The sequence below is a fragment of the Theileria equi genome, chromosome 3, assembly GCF_000342415.1.
Source record: "Theileria equi strain WA chromosome 3, complete sequence".
Lineage (NCBI taxonomy): Eukaryota > Apicomplexa > Aconoidasida > Piroplasmida > Theileriidae > Theileria > Theileria equi.
This window is the reverse complement of record NC_021367.1, coordinates 144,095-156,976: the sequence shown is the minus strand read 5'-3', so window position 1 is coordinate 156,976 and position 12,882 is coordinate 144,095. Positions and strand designations below refer to the sequence as shown.

The 12,882-nt window shown below is 40.8% G+C and overlaps 8 protein-coding genes across 8 annotated transcripts; 2 read left to right on the top strand and 6 right to left on the bottom strand.

Annotated features, from left to right (window-relative positions):
* Positions 1-1,321: 1,321 nt before the first annotated feature.
* On the top strand, positions 1,322-3,275 carry BEWA_000920 (ferredoxin, putative; the record flags this gene model as incomplete). The annotated part of the gene is made up of 3 exons (XM_004830296.1): positions 1,322-1,538; positions 1,644-1,754; positions 3,088-3,275. 3 exons carry the CDS (start codon positions 1,322-1,324, stop codon positions 3,273-3,275), a joined length of 516 nt encoding a protein of 171 aa, XP_004830353.1.
* Positions 3,276-3,493: 218 nt separating this feature from the next.
* BEWA_000910 (signal peptide-containing protein) lies at positions 3,494-4,276 on the bottom strand (the record flags this gene model as incomplete). Its single annotated transcript, XM_004830295.1, has 1 exon — positions 3,494-4,276. One exon carries the CDS (start codon positions 4,274-4,276, stop codon positions 3,494-3,496), a length of 783 nt encoding a protein of 260 aa, XP_004830352.1.
* Positions 4,277-4,594: 318 nt separating this feature from the next.
* BEWA_000900 (signal peptide-containing protein) lies at positions 4,595-5,431 on the bottom strand (the record flags this gene model as incomplete). The annotated part of the gene is made up of 1 exon (XM_004830294.1): positions 4,595-5,431. The coding sequence occupies one exon, from the start codon at positions 5,429-5,431 to the stop codon at positions 4,595-4,597; it is 837 nt and encodes a 278-aa protein (XP_004830351.1).
* Positions 5,432-5,574: 143 nt separating this feature from the next.
* On the bottom strand, positions 5,575-6,366 carry BEWA_000890 (signal peptide-containing protein; the record flags this gene model as incomplete). Its single annotated transcript, XM_004830293.1, has 1 exon — positions 5,575-6,366. One exon carries the CDS (start codon positions 6,364-6,366, stop codon positions 5,575-5,577), a length of 792 nt encoding a protein of 263 aa, XP_004830350.1.
* Positions 6,367-7,159: 793 nt separating this feature from the next.
* BEWA_000880 (hypothetical protein) lies at positions 7,160-8,758 on the bottom strand (the record flags this gene model as incomplete). Its single annotated transcript, XM_004830292.1, has 3 exons — positions 8,284-8,758; positions 7,868-8,150; positions 7,160-7,761 (listed from the first exon to the last, which is right to left on the bottom strand). The coding sequence occupies exons 1-3, from the start codon at positions 8,542-8,544 to the stop codon at positions 7,160-7,162; spliced, it is 1,146 nt and encodes a 381-aa protein (XP_004830349.1). The 5' UTR covers positions 8,545-8,758.
* Positions 8,759-8,901: 143 nt separating this feature from the next.
* BEWA_000870 (40S ribosomal protein S15, putative) lies at positions 8,902-9,741 on the bottom strand. Its single transcript, XM_004830291.1, has 3 exons — positions 9,675-9,741; positions 9,305-9,452; positions 8,902-9,228 (listed from the first exon to the last, which is right to left on the bottom strand). Exons 1-3 carry the CDS (start codon positions 9,675-9,677, stop codon positions 8,933-8,935), a joined length of 447 nt encoding a protein of 148 aa, XP_004830348.1. The 5' UTR covers positions 9,678-9,741; the 3' UTR covers positions 8,902-8,932.
* Positions 9,742-10,295: 554 nt separating this feature from the next.
* On the top strand, positions 10,296-11,068 carry BEWA_000860 (uncharacterized protein; the record flags this gene model as incomplete). The annotated part of the gene is made up of 3 exons (XM_004830290.1): positions 10,296-10,401; positions 10,616-10,704; positions 10,739-11,068. The coding sequence occupies 3 exons, from the start codon at positions 10,296-10,298 to the stop codon at positions 11,066-11,068; spliced, it is 525 nt and encodes a 174-aa protein (XP_004830347.1).
* A 38-nt stretch (positions 11,069-11,106) lies between these two features.
* BEWA_000850 (signal peptide-containing protein) lies at positions 11,107-12,408 on the bottom strand (the record flags this gene model as incomplete). Its single annotated transcript, XM_004830289.1, has 1 exon — positions 11,107-12,408. One exon carries the CDS (start codon positions 12,406-12,408, stop codon positions 11,107-11,109), a length of 1,302 nt encoding a protein of 433 aa, XP_004830346.1.
* Positions 12,409-12,882: the final 474 nt, after the last annotated feature.

Here is a 12,882-nt window from a genome sequence, read left to right as displayed (position 1 = left end):
ATAAATCGCAAAAATACGTGAGATAGCTTCTTCCAACGCTTTTGGCCTATATTTTTTGTCCACCTTCCCAGAGGAGGGAGAATCTACTGTATAATTGATGCGTGTACCTAAAATTTTGTTTTCCGTCTATTGCTTTGTTTTTGAAATTTCCATGTAAACATGACATTATGTTATAGACATCTCACATATGTCTCCCATATCTCTTTATGGTTATATATTTCCAAGGTGTAATTCTTTTCCTTCTTATTGTAATCGCAACGGCACCCTTGCATCAAACGCCATTATGCTCTAGTTTAATGCTTAAACTTCAAAAGTGGACCCATTCCATGTCACACATTAGGAATAGAGTCCAAGGGAAGAACATGTTCCATGTTGTATCTTTCACTTTACGCCGCCCATAATGGCAGAAGCCCACCTGGTTTCGTAATTTTGTTGAATGTGAGAGTGCGTAGAATGTTGAAATATCCGCAGAAACAGAGATAAAACATCTCCCTGTTGTTGCTCCATGAGTACTCCATAGTAAGGAATAGCAATATTCTGGGACATTTCCATTCTGTCAGTTTCTACCAGTTAAATGGTCAATCATCTGTATTCAGTTTTTAGTGATTAATGTGTTCTTCATCCACTCATTTTTCATTCCATGAAAATCCCCAGGGTTGCAATGTTGCCTCATTCATATCCGTAGAATCTTATATCTGTCTGACCCATTGTACACCTTCCTTATAGTCACATGTCCTACTGCTATTGGTCGTCTATCTTCCAGTCTGTGGATGCCAGTTGGACACTAGTTTTATTCTCACACTAGACATACTCTCTAAACATACCTCAGCCCATTCCTTCTGACCATACTCTAGGCTCGCTATGGCGATGTATTCGCAGAGTTCCAGCCCTAAAGTATTTGTTTATGTGCCTCTGGAGAGGTTGAGTCAAGAAAATTTCCTGTGTCTGGTACACATCTTCTTCCCTGTAGATCCATAGATAAAACTCACTGTCATCTATCGGAATATCGGACTTAATCAGCTCTATCGAATGTCTAAGTACATCTTCATACTTTCCTTCATTCTCGGCAAGCCTCAGGTTAGCGCAGAGCGCAATCACCTCATCCATTTCACTCCTGTGTGAATTTCTACGGTCTCGTCAATATGTTCGACCGAATGTATAAACTGAAGCCAAGACCCAATGTGGCTAAATGTTGCGGAATCTGCGGCTCCCCTCCCAGCTACTGCCACTTCCAGTCCAAAACATGGCCCAGTAAGACAACGTGGTCTTTGAGATGAATTTTACGGAGATTTAGAGGAGGAACGAGACTTGTGAAGAGAAAATGAACTCTTTGAGGAAAATTCTCACCTTGGCGGTCATTTTGGCAGGAAAATTCGTCTCTACACTATCGCAACGCCAAGGCCAAAATTTTGGTTTTATTGTTCTCCATTATAGGAACGGAAGAATAGGAGACGAATGGTCGCATAGAGGGAAAGCTTTGAATCGGCTGTTTTACTCGGTCAAACTCGTGCTTCCAGATGGTATCTTTGAGAATTCACGTTTTTATATCTTCTTTAACCATGTAAAGTCTATTTTGTGGACAACTTACCTAACTCCACCGTATTTGTGACTCCATGTTCCATTCACGGCTGACGATGTTGTAGGAGAAAAGGTGATTGAGAGCGGACCGGACGAGTACATTCTAGAAGCTGCCGAAAATCAAGGTCTAGATCTTCCATACAGCTGCAGAGGAGGCAGCTGCTCTACATGTGCAGGTTTGTTGAATGTATGTGAATGAAGCGTAGCGGAATGAATGCGAGCTACGGAATAGTGATGCGAATTTATCTGCATATCATGAGTTGTCTATTCCACAACCGTTTGGCACGGACAATTTGTTGGCTCATTTAGAAACCAAAGAATGTATCAGCGACCATGGATAACACTATGAAACCTTAAGGATGTGAGCTACTTACACATGCATCTTGAAATGGCAAAGAATACTGGAACACTAAACTCTCGAGTAGAGAATGGAGGTGTCTCTTCACCTTATAGCCAATGATGATGCGGTATAGGATGCAGTATAATGTAGTATAAAATGGGTGTGGTATCTCATAATGTAGGATGGTCGTTGTGTCGATAAGATGCAAGGATCGGCTCAAGAAAGCGGCCTTCTTTTTTGCTGGACTGGGACACCTGCAGCCTATGTTACTGGTAGCTACTAACTCTGACTACTTGCTTGAAAGGTTCCTTCTAGAGAAGTGTTGTTCCAGTGAGTATGTCTCAAGGATGATTACTTCACTCATCTTCATAGAGATTGTGGCAACTGTTCCCATGGGTAGTTTTGGAGTGTTATTAGGGTTATATAAATTTATACCTGAGGAGAAGGAGGAAGACTTTAGAGGATACTTGACTTGTGTCATTCAATTTATCATCTTCTTTGGATACACGCAGATACTCAAAGCTTTTGTCAGGGGTGGAGAGAACCTAGCATATACGGTACTAGACGGATGTGAATCGCAATTTGATCTTGAAGGATCCAAGGTTAATGTAGTTTCAAAGGTCATGGCTCCCTTCCTCATTTACTTCAGGAGGTCTAAGCCTACCACTTCTGATAAGATAGTAAGCTAGGAGAATGTCACCTGCTATTACTAAGGCTGATGAACAAGTTGATAACCCATCTACTGTTACTTGTTCCCGTTCCTCTTGTAGTGCTAGGTGCATGGTTAATCCATGAAGGATCTAAAACTTCTGCTAAAGCTCCTCTTTGGAAAGCTCTTGGTGGTATTGCTCTTGCAACAGGAGCTGGAATTCTCGCTGTATTTGGATGGAAACTCTACAAACGTTATTATAGAGACCCTCTTGTACGCCTTATCTAATGATACTAATGAGAGGTCTATGGAGATACTGTCCACTAGGGATCCCTTGGTACGTAACTTTCTATTAAGAAGTACTACCATTGATTAATACTAGGGGATGGAGTATGTCAGAGAGAATCTTACTCCTTCTTAGGCTCCGGTTGGCCGCCCATTCGCTACTCTCATAGTCGCTCAAGCTCTATACAGGCACTTGCATGCTTTTTATTCCATTACAATACAACACACTAAACAGCAACTCTTGTCGAGGGAGAAATAGATAATGACGAACAAAGCTACCTTACTGACGAACAGCAGAAAAAGGGTTATTGTTTGCTTTGTACAGCATATGCTAAAAGTGATTGTACAATTCACACTCATAAGGAGGACCGATTACACAAAGAAGAAGAATCTACAAAAGAGGGGGAACATACTTCGTCTTGATGATAAAAATAGTCTATATTGGCCTTTGGAATGGGCCTCTTTCTAAAAGATATAACAATCTTATCTATTTGTTTGTATATACATTCTAAGGATAATGCTTCAGGATGCAGTCATCTGGAACAGTTCCAATGTATCATGTATACTAACACCTGCTTAGGTACATATGATTTTAATCTTGGAAATTTTAAATGGATACCGTCTTGTTTTAAAGCAATATATCATGTCTTCGCCTCAAGCCTCTTTTTTGATGGAGAATTCCATGGTGAACCCCTGGAAATGATTGGAAGTGGCATATCAGGCTCATCTGTAGAAGATATATAATCTCTGTAGTCTCCAACATCTTGACGTATTTTTTGAGTATTTGCATTATCCTCGACTGGTTCGAATATGGAAGTCGCAAAAAGACCAGGAAGACTCTTTAGTTTACCCTTGTGTTTGGGTTCCCCCTTCTTTTCTAGCTTTGGTAACTCAGATATTTCATCAAGAGTCTTTAGGATAAACATTACACGCTCTAAAGCCCCTGAAATTATCTCCTCTTGAGTCTTTGCCGATGGGAATTCATCTTCTATGTCCTCTGATATTGGTACTCTTGTATTGGAAGATGGAGTTTCTCCCATGGGTTCTTTTATAGTGGAAGTCGATCTATCAGATAGCTCAAGGCTCCTCTTGTAAGCCAGACGAAGATAGTGTTTATAGTTTTCAAGAGTGTTTGTTGCAGATTGTAAAGCTACTCGAGCATTCTTTAGACCTATGTGTGCCCTGAAAACTTCACAATTAAAGAGTCTACGGATATCATCTAACACATCGACACTTTTGTTGTATCTTATTCTAGCGCTATTTAAATCATGGCTAACTTCAGCAGAAACTTTTTGGGTATTACTAGCAGATATTGAGGAACAATTCGCCTCCTTAACAGGCTCTCCGGACTCATCATTATCAGACCATCCGCCATCTGCAGGTTTAAAAGCTAAAAGTAGACAAAATATCCCCGTAAATCTCATCTTATTTGGATGGATGACTATTCGTTCATTCTACGCTAGAATACATCTGGGGTAAAAGAACGGACAATGTTGTATTTAAATGCACAATGCAATGTATGGTGGTATTTTTAGGATTTAAATGATTGTCTTCTGCACCTTTGTTTTTATCACAGCACTACACTATTCTAACAAAAGTGTATCTGCATGCATATTGTGACATCCAGATCTCTCACATAAATGTTGAGCACAACTTTTGAATTTCAGGGATATAATCGTACCAATTATACCTATTATTGAGGTAAATCCGGTATCAACTGTATCTATAAATAACATAAATTCCTACAGAAACAAATTCAAATATTTCTTGTTACTGTGAGAAATAGACCATCCCGAAGTCCCTGAGAATTCATATCTACCTTTAATCTCTGTATTATCCACATATCTTGACAGGATGATAATCCTTGGCCTTCTCACTCCTCCCTCCCAGGTGACTTGTCTGCTCATTAGTCCATCAGTCCTGCTCTCTACAATGCGTCCGTTATACTTGACTACACCAATTGTGAAATGATCTTGCATGTCTTCCTGAACAGTAAATTTCATGGGAATGGTCTCCAAATTTTCTGGTATACCCATAGGAGCTCTTCCATTGGCCACATCCTCATCGTGCTTTTGCCAATTAACCAGAAGTTCGGCATTTATCATTTGGTTGTGGTTGAAATCTAAGATGTCCAAATCCAGATGAACCCTCTGAATTTGCACATAGTGTAAATTAGTTGGAAATCTCAGAAATTCTAAAACATTAACTACTGGCCTGGTAGGACCACCCGCATATTTTGTAAGTACCTTCACATACTTGGTACCGTCTTCTCTAGGCACAACTAGAACGGATCTAGTTATAGAGTTTGGATCTCCAGGGATAATCAGCTCTGGTCCATCGAACACGTTACCGATAGCATGCTGACATCTATTTCCTACCCTTGCAGAATAATAAATACCTCTGGGGAATTCTGTGGATGGGAAGTTCCGAATATAATACCCAGGCTTCGCAGAAATGTCTACATTAAGCAGAATCTTGTTTCCGGTTGGAGTTGCGTTGGTTCCTTGAAAAAGGGGTTGCAGTAGAATGAGCGATAGGATTGTGGTGAGCAGAAGCTGTACTTTCAAAAGTACATTCATTGTTGTTTGTGGTAGAATGTATAGCGGTGGTATACTAGAGATTGACAACCAGATCTCTGGAATAAATTAATAGATATTCGTGTACTTGTGAAGGTGCATGCACCCTTCTGGTAAATCTAAGAGGGTTTGTACATTACATGACCTTATGATATATCATTTTCCTCATGTTCTATTTCTCTGCCATTCTGATACTGCGTCTGCGCGAGAGCTTCTGTCTCCCTATCAAATTGATCCAATCTACTAAAAAACAAATCCCTCGGAATGGAAGTCCATAGGCCATTTATTTTCTCAAAATACAAGGTATCATAGGTAACAGGAGCCTTTATGAAACAATGGAGAAATCGTGGGTCATGGACGTCTCCGTGGATTACAACGTATTCGCACTTATTCTCATCAGATGTCCACAATACTTGATTACCATCCACAACACTCTTGACATGGTATTTATTAAATGGAGTATATATGAATGATGGAGCTCCGAATGGGCAGTAGTCTTGAATATGGCACATATCAGTTCGGCCAGGATCGCTGATATCAAATCTGCGTTCAGTCTGCATTTTCATATACAATCGAAGATACAATTGCTCATCGATAATAACCCATAATCCATTGATAAACTGGTAGTAAACGATTCTGCTTTGACGATTTCTTGAAATATCAGCATATGCCAGTGTATACTTTCCATATTGTTTGTTGACCTTGAAACGGTGGCATATTTCACCCTTTTTTGTTGCCTCCCATATCGTTTGATATCCATCAACAATGCTCCCAATGACAACCCTCAAGTATGGAAAGTAGAGGCTTTGTTTAAAACCGTCTCCATTGTACTTGATCTCTACAATCTTGTTTGGATTAACAGGAGAAGAGATGTCAAGTACCACAATATCTCCACATGTAACAAGAGTAAGAAATATAAAAGATGCCAAAAAGAACATGTTTACGTTTTAAAATTCTGATGTTAAAAGTTTAACAGACTTTTAGGAATAGAAATGTTCTCCAGAATTCGATCTTCTATTTGACCCATCTCAATTATATTTGCCCTTCAGAGCATTCTTTACCTTTTTCTTTAACGATTCGAATGGTTGCAAAAGGCATATGTCACAAGCTTCCTTTTAGAAAACTACAAGTTCTCCAGAGGAAATGGATTTGTTTATACGGAATTCAAAGTTCCCTATAATCCAAAGTCAAACTACAAAAATATAATGCAGTCCACTTATTCTAGACTAGAGATGGATAAATTTAAAGAATGTGGAGACACTGGAATTTGGAGTGTCTACCTGATGTTGCCTTGTAAATTATTCAGTGGGGACCCTCTTCATGTTACTTGCATGCGGTAGTTGGAATACTCTCAAATCTCTACACCCAAGATTAACAATTAGAAACTCATTCACAAACAATGCGGAATTATATGGGAAATTTATATCATACATGCTGGGATGTTCAACTTTCTTCCAGATTTTATTCTCATCTTAATACAATAGCAAGAAACTCCAATTAATGAACTAATGTGTCGCTGTTTCTCCAAGTATATCTAATATTTACAAGAGTAAGTCTGTTTCCTCCCTCCAGTTTGGATCCTCTCTAAAGAAATCCAGTAGTAAACAGGTATTTGAGTGACCTTGTGAATGGAATAAATACAATTCCAAGGTACCCGAAAGTTTATATTCTGGAGTTTAAAGTACCTCCGACAATGTATGCTATTTATATTCAGCTAATCCTTGAGGGTTGTTATGAGTTGGAATAATATGTGGCAGGATATCCAGGAGTAAAAGTTTCAGTAGTATTACCAAGAGTAGGAAGAGCATCTTTAGGTCCAGTATCTCGACTAGGTAGACTAGTAGTACCAGAGTCTAGTTCTTTAGCACTATCACCATGTTTACCAGGAACACTAGGTTCACCATCATCTCCTTTATCACCAGGTGGACTAGGAGGTCCTCCAGCTCCTCTAGGTCCATAGGGACCATTAGCAACTTGTCTTTCAGGTGAGCCTTTTTCATTCTCTTTCTTTTCCTCTTCTCCAGTCTCAGCTTCTTCCTTACGTTCCTCAGTCGCTTTATGTTTTGGTCTTTGTTCTTCAGCATCTTCATCAGTACGTAATAATCGTTCTGATTGTTCCAGACCGGCCGTCTCTTGAGTACATTCTTGCAAGTTATTTCTACCGAGCTTAAGTACTTTTGCAAGATCGGTCCGCTGAGAGCAGGTGAGTTGTTCATTTTCTATCTTATCCTTATTAATACCCTGGAGTTGACTGGAGACATTTTCCCATTGTTTATTGTCATTATTACCAGTACTGGAAGGCTTCTGAAACCAACAAGTAACAGATTTATCCCCTGTAGATTCTACATATATAAGCTCCGGTTCCTTACTCTTATCAGTAAAATGTGTAAATGTCTACCGAGCCATTCATGGGAAAACCAAGGTTATTAGACCATATACGTTTTCTATTCTTTTCATCATTACTAGCATCATCTTTATAAGACGTAATTCCCGCTACTTTTCCGTTGGAAATGGAGTACTTGGTGTACTTAGTTTTTTGCTTACCACCTTCTATCTCAACTTCCTTGACAGAGACCCTCTTCTCATTTTTATGTTCACTGCAACAATCCTGTCCTCCGTCAATATGATTCTGAGAGTTACTCATTGTAAGATTGATGGTGACTGCGTTGTTGCTATAACAGTTAAGTTCGTCCAGAGTTTGCTCAAGTTTATCACCATCTATCTAGATGCTGTTCAATCCACTGATTACCACCACTATTCTTATAATATTTCGTTCCTGATCCACTATATGACACTTCAACTAGGAGAACCTTAGTAGGATTTCCACTCCAGTAATAGGCAGAAACTGAAGTTACCTTTTTATCGTCTGGAAGAGGTATCTCTATATGTTTGCCACTATCATCCCAGATCGCCTTTAGTATAAAGTTTCCTCCATGACTATCATTCTTATTCTCATTTTCGTAGGTGTATTTATAAAAGTTAGATCCTTGGGGTTCTTCAAATCGTTTGACGGTAATTTTCCTACTTCCGGTGGAAGCATCTGTATAAGTTTTTCCATTCCTGTTATTTTCATCTGGCTTATGTTTGAGTTCAATGATTACTCCATCACTCGTCATTGTCACTAGAATTCTCAGAACAAGTCCTCAGACGTGGACAGTAGTCTATTCTTACCTGTCTAATCCCATCCAATGATACTCTCAGTTTCCTTTGGGATATATCCCTTCTCCAGTACTCATCCTCCATGTTCAGAGAGCATGCTCCTTCAAAACTCTGAGATACATGAGTATCTCAATGCGACCAAAGGGAGCACATTCTCTTACCTACTCCCTAGAAAACCATACATTCATCCTCCCTCACAACTGGCTTTGCTACCATAGGGAACATTCTGCAATCCATTCAATATCCTAAAAATGAGACTAGAACAAACCAATGGCACAAACTTGGACCAAATAATAAATCACATAGTATAAAATAGACAGTCAGCAACTTATCTATATCAAGCTTCTACTTGAGTGGAATAAATCTGGAAGAATGTGTGGCTCCAATACCCGGCTTGCCATGTCTTACAGGCTTGTAGGTAATGGAGAATTCACCCAAATAATAACCGATCATTTCGGGCTTAATTTCAACGTTGATGAACTGCTTGCCATTGTAGACGCCAACAATGGAACCAATCATTTCTGGAATAATGATGAGATCCCTCAAGTGGGTCTTGACTGGCTCTGGCTTTTGACCATATGGAAGATCCTTCTTGGCTGCTCTGAGCTTCTTCAACAAGGTCAAGGACTCTCTCTTGACACCTAAATGGAACGTTAGTACAAGGCATTGGATGGTGTATAGAGGAATGAATGGGTAGCTGTAAAGCACAACACTTACCTCTGGCGAACCTCCTTCTCTTCCTGGAAGGCAAGAGCTCGACGAGTTGGTCAATGGGCATTTCCAAGAGCTTCTCGAGCTCAAAGCCGCGGTACTTGAAGGTCCTAAAGGTCCTCTTTTTGGTGATTTGAACGCCTAGATCGTCCGCCTGTAAATTCATGTCTTCCTGCGTACTGTGGGCTGCATAAACGGCCACGTGCTCCGCTTCAACTCTGTCAGGTGACTCTTGAAACAAAAGTCTGCCAATGACAGCTCTGGTCATTTCAGGGGTGCAAAATTAGCGCAGATCTACGCCCATACACCAACTGGTGTGGCCGTACACTGACCGGATGAAAAGTGGCTGTGGCCTTCATTCCCACGGTGGACTTACCATTTTAAAATATCCTTTTGAGCTCGACGTAAATTTTAAAACTTTAAAAGTGGAAAGGAAACGCCTTGACGTCTTTCCCCATCTCACCTCCCCATTGAGCCGCGATGGGCGAAGTGCCAGCGCACTGGGCACAGACAACCGAATGTTGTTGTTGTCGTAAGGGTGATGCTATTCTCTATTGGATCAAACACATCCTTTCGACGGCGGAATGGCAACCGTCCAACTGAAGGCGAAGCCCAAGGGAGGAAAAGTGGACTGAGTCCAGGGAATTTTCCACGAACTGTTCTTCTCGTCTCTAGAGATAACCGACTCCCATACTGGCCTATGGTTGACCATTCGCTATGCTCACATAGTCTCTAGAGACTCCCTACGGTCGTCTGGTCCTCCTTACAGTCGTACTGAGCACTGCTTCACAGCTATACGCCCATTCTGGCCGAATGCGTGCACCAATCTACGGCAGGTCGATGGTTGCGGACCAGGATCCCCAGACGTCGCCTCAGCGTCTCTAGGCCCAGGGTCATTATCGGGTGCTTGATCGACACACTGTCTCAGTTGTCGTTTTGTACTCTCCCTTGTATTTTAGTTTTTTGTCTCTAGATTTTTTTCCTGTACCATACCACAATGTCTGTAACAATGTTTGTCTCGCTTTTCTTCTTTTTGCTCCAAAACGGGTGTATAGCTGTGAAGCCAGATTTGTCCAAAGCTTGCCACGCAAAGTCACGCGAATGTAAGTTGTTCGTCTCTCTTTTGTAAATGAGGATGGTGACCAACGGGAATCTGCGTGTCTCGGGGTTTCGTGCTTTTGTCAATAGACATGCGCAGTTAGGAATCCTCTTCCTGACGGTTGCTCATCCTCTCTCTGTCTTACGCCATCGGCAGCATCATGCTCACTACTCTGTAGTTTACATTATGCTACGCATTACTGACATCGCATTCTGTAGATTCTCTCGACAACGTCCAAGGCTGTTGTTGTTCTGGTACATTTGTAAATAGCACCAACATCACAGTTGGCTTTTGGACCACTTCATCGGTGAGTTGCTTCCAATTCCATCAGCCATCAACAGATCTCCTCGTACCTATTCACTTTGGCTTTGCTCTTCTTGGCGTCCCTAGTCAGCCCGTGCATAAAAAATATGAGAGAGCAATTCCGTAATAGAATGCTCAAAAAATACGTTGGAGGCCCATTCGTGTCACACCTACTCCTCTTCATGATTGCGCTATTCACCTATATACTAGATTTTATGATAATGCTCATCATCATGGGATTCAATGTCGGAGTATTCATATCAATCACCGCCGGATATGCTGCAGGCTACGTACTCTCCTCACCCACCATATGCAAACATAATATGCTCCAAAGCGATATTGAATATGCACACACGGAATGTCACTAGATTGTTAATGTAGTACTGTTCATGTCTCTACATTGTGTTTATATACAAAGTGTAGTTAACAATATTGCAGTAATGACGAGCATGCTCACATTGTCAAACCCATTCTTTTCTTTTTCATCTTCTTGAACGTCTGGTTCTGGATCTACATTAGTATCCTGATCATCATCTACCATATCCTTGTGACGTCGTATGCGTCTAGCTCTTGTTCTCCCAAAGACGTTTGTTTCACCATATTCCTCCTCTTTTACAATACGCTCCATTGTCATTATGATATCATCCATCTCTTCAACTTTCCTTGCAACATCCCGGAGGTAGTCTTCTGGAGTAGTTGACATTTCGTTTTTACATCGTTCTTTCATATCCTCGCTAAAAAACTCACGTCCTTGATTCCAATTTATGGTGTTGATGCAGTTGTTAATGGTATCAATATTCCTACCAACATCCTTTTCCTTGTCTTCAATTAAGCGTACGGCAGGTACACCAATGTCGTCGATCCGGCGTTTATTTTCCATCAGATCCCGGTGTGCATTTTCTACACCTCTTGAGCCTCTCACATATCTTTTAGATTCATCACAAAGTTCTCTCGCCCGTTTCATTCTCTGGTAGACATCTTCCTTGGCGGTGTTTAGGTGAATCATAAACTTTTTCAAGTTTGTCTGAATTTCCGTTAGATTTTCCAAAGTTTTCGAATTTTGCGCCTTAGATGAATCGGACTCAGAGTCTCCATCCTCTGACTCTGGCTTCACTTCATTAATGGGAGGATCTTTTTTATCATCACCCGAGTCCCAAAAAAGTCTTTTTGCGCTTCTAAACAAAAAGTGGAGCTTAATAATCTTTCCCATCCTGGAAATCTCCCCAAATCTAGAATCCCAGACTGCACGTTTCTCATCGATTTCTCTAAGTACTGCGCCATCGTCCTGCAATAGTTGCTCAGCCTCCGCTATCTTTTCCGCAATGACATCCTCAGCTGCTGGATTCATCAAGAGTTCATCAATATCGCTAAGCATTTGAGTGGAACTATTTCCAATTGATGTTAATTTTGGATAAGCATCTCTGAGTGCGTCGTTAATCTCCCTCTCGATCCTCGTCATTTTTGAAACTTCCCGGCGAAACGACTTTGTGGAACCAATAATGAGCTCTTTGATCATAGAGATTAATCTTGTCATCTTCCCAGTCAACTCCCTACCATCATTTGTGATTTTGGAAACCTGATCTATGTTTTCTTCCAACTGTTCCTTGAGTTCAACGAGCTTATCTCTTGTTGAAGATTCTGGATCCACAGCATGTGTCAGTGCCAGCAGACCAATGACCAGCATAACCGGTACCCTTTGATACTCCATCTTCTCCTAATTACCCTCTAGACTCTCTCCCCTCTATAAATCTGCAAAGCTTTAAAAACAGTGATCGTTGACAAGTGTGTTGATAGTAAAATTAATCATGAAGGAACCTTAGGAACAAAATGTCACATTTAGTGCTCCAAACTCTTCATGTCACGTCAATGCACGTGTCATTTTCAGGTGATTGCTGGAGCCGTCAACTCATGACGTCGTATAAAAAATCAAACCATTGATGATAGTCCATGGAGCACATGGTTTAATGACTATTTTTGAGGTGCCATAGAATAAATGGAGGCCAAATGACCCATTATTCTACTCTTTAGAGGTCCGTTATTCTTGCTATGTCACCAAGGAAATTTCTCCATCTCGCTCATTCTTCTAGGTACCTCTCCCTTATAGACCATTCGAGGTACCCCTGTCTCCCACCGGCTTCATCTTTGACAAAGTCGTCTATTCCCGGGCTAATTGTCTTTTAAA